Source organism: Elephantulus edwardii, unplaced genomic scaffold (genome assembly GCF_000299155.1).
Source record: "Elephantulus edwardii isolate Elephantulus edwardi_28Jun2011 unplaced genomic scaffold, EleEdw1.0 scaffold00092, whole genome shotgun sequence".
Lineage (NCBI taxonomy): Eukaryota > Metazoa > Chordata > Mammalia > Macroscelidea > Macroscelididae > Elephantulus > Elephantulus edwardii.
In genome coordinates this window covers 230,424-233,088 of record NW_006399842.1, presented here as the reverse complement: position 1 = coordinate 233,088, position 2,665 = coordinate 230,424, and the positions used below count along the sequence as shown (strand labels likewise).

The 2,665-nt window shown below is 41.6% G+C and overlaps 1 protein-coding gene across 1 annotated transcript; it reads right to left on the bottom strand.

Moving 5' to 3' along the window:
- Nucleotides 1–1,512: 1,512 nt before the first annotated feature.
- Nucleotides 1,513–2,490, bottom strand: LOC102847740 (olfactory receptor 1361-like). The gene has a single exon (XM_006890735.1). The coding sequence runs from the start codon at nucleotides 2,488–2,490 to the stop codon at nucleotides 1,513–1,515; it is 978 nt and encodes a 325-aa protein (XP_006890797.1).
- Nucleotides 2,491–2,665: the final 175 nt, after the last annotated feature.

Genomic DNA, 2,665 nt, shown 5'->3' with positions numbered 1-2,665 from the left:
CTTCTATCCTCCCTAGTCATTGTCCAACTCTCTGATGCATAACAAGTGATTGCAAAAACCATGGCCTGTATCAGGCGGACCTTAGTCTCCGGAGAGACACTGTTGCTCTTCAATATTTTGGAGAGGTCCCTAACTGCAGACTTTCCCATCGCAATTTTGGTAAATAGAATAGTTAATATTCTGTCCTTATAGACCTCTCAATTGTATTTGTGAGAATGAGTATTTCTCAATTCTGGAAGCATTACTTTTCTAGAATTCTAGCATGTCAGACTTCACCTGCTTTCCCCCAGCTGCCCAACCACCCCCACCACCACCAGTGGCCACTTCTCAATTTCCTTCATTTTTTCTTCTCAGGATTCTAAATTTTGTTGTGCCTACTCATCTTAAAAAGACATTATATACCACATCATCACAAAAAAGTAAAAATTTAGCATATCATATTGATTTATAATTTTTTCCTAATTATTTTTTTCAGTCATTATCCAAGCTCCAACTGATACAACCAAAATACAAGAAGTTTTATTTTGGCAATTAAAAAAATACTTATTTCAGTTATATAATTTTATGTGCCAAATTATTTTCTTATTTTCAAATGTATAATGTACAATGTGTCTTAGATAATGTCTTCATCTCACATACTTTGGGCATGTTGTTAAGACAGACCAGTCCTTGGAGAAGAACATCACGCTTGGAAAGGTAAAGGATCAGTAAAGGAGGAGAAGACCCTTAATGAGATGGATTGGCCCAGTGACTGTTATGGTGGACTCCAGCATGTCAGAGATCATCAGAATGGCACAGGATAAGGCAGGGTTCAGATCCTGTTAATACAGTTGCTATGAGTCGTAGTCAATTTGATGTGACTTAATAAAAACAACAATGCCAGTTATGTAATTTTAAAATCAAAAGATGAATTGCATTGGGAAAATCTGCTGTCAGGGACCTCTCTAGAGCACTGAGAAGCAACAATGTCAGTCTAGAGACTAACGTGTGCCTGATCCAGGCCATGGTCTTTTCAATTACTTGCTATGTATCCAAGAGCTAGATAATGACTAAAGACTACAGAAGAATCAATGCTTTTGAATCGTGTTGCTAGAGAAGAGTCTTGAACATACCATGGACTGTCAAGAACACAAACAGGTCTGTCTTGGAGAGGATGAAACCACATTTCTCCTTGGAAGCTAGGATTCTGAAGCTCCGTCTCACAAACTTTGGGCACATGGCCAGGAGAGACCAGTCTTTGGAGAAGGACATCATGCTCAGAAGGAGGGACAGTACAGGAGAGGAAGACCCTGGATTAAGATGTATTGCTACAGTAACTGGGTCAATAGGGGTTGGTGTGACAGAATTAATGAGACTGGTTCAGGACAGGGCAGGTTTCAGACCTGCTGCACATAGGATCTCTGTAGGTCACAGGCGACTTGGTGGCAGATAACAACAATTTTAAAAAAATACATTTTTTTTTCTTTTTTTGGCCTTTTTTTTGTTTTTCAGTTTACACGGAATTCCTTGGTTTCAGGTGATTTGTTGCCATTTCCCATTTAACTGTGATCCTGGTCGGAACTTTCTTGAGTTGCAGAGTTTCTTGCCCATCCTCTTCATAGCACCCTTAACCTCCTGGTTCCTCAGGCTGTAGATTAGTGGATTTAACATAGGGGTCACTACTGTGTAGAAAATGGCAACCTGGCGGTCCTGGTTCAGATCATAGCTAGAGGATGGTCGGAGGTACATGCGGATCACAGATCCATACAGGAGGAGCACAACCAGAATATGAGAGCTGCAGGTTGACAAGGCTTTGCGCAGCGCAGCGACAGAGTGCAGGCGGGCGATAGCAATACCAATGCGAGCATAGGAAGCCAAGATGAAGAAAAAGGGACTGAGCACCACTGCCACACCCTCCGTGAAGATTAGCATCTCATTGACTATTGGCCGGGTGCAGGAGAGCTGCAGCAGGGGCGTGATATCACAGAAGAAGTGGGTGACCTGGTTGTCGCAGAAAGTTAAGCGCGTGACCAGCACACTGTAAAGGAGACTGTTGAGGGTGACAACTACCCATGAAGTCAAGGTTATGCGCAGACAAAGGAGGCGGCTAACAATGGAAGAGTATCTTAAAGGGTCACAAATGGCAACATAGCGGTCATAGGCCATGGCAGCCAGCAAGTGGCCTTCCATGCTGCCCACAGTCATGAAGAAAAACAATTGAACCATGCAGCGGTTATAGGAGATAGTTCTATCGATGGAGAGTGTGTGCACGAGCATCTGAGGCACAGTAATTGTTGTCAGAAAGATGTCAATGAAGGAAAGCTGACTTAGAAGGAAATACATAGGTGTCTGAAGCTTGATGTCTGAGTGAGCAACAATTATTAATAGGGCATTCCCAATAAATGCCACCAGGTACATGGCAAGAACAATTCCAAAAATAACTGGTTGCATTGCTGGCCAGCTGGACAGGCCCAATAAGATAAATTCAGTAACTTTTGTCCTGTTTCTCATGATCAGAAAGAATCCACATCACCTGCCAAGAAGAATATTAAGATCAAATCATGTTACAATTTAGTTCAAGGGTAATTTAACATGAAATATCTGGGGGTTTGGTACAAATAATCTTTGCCTAAAAAGAATTTTATTTTTTTTTTTTTTACTCTCTCTCCCTTGTCATTATCCATTG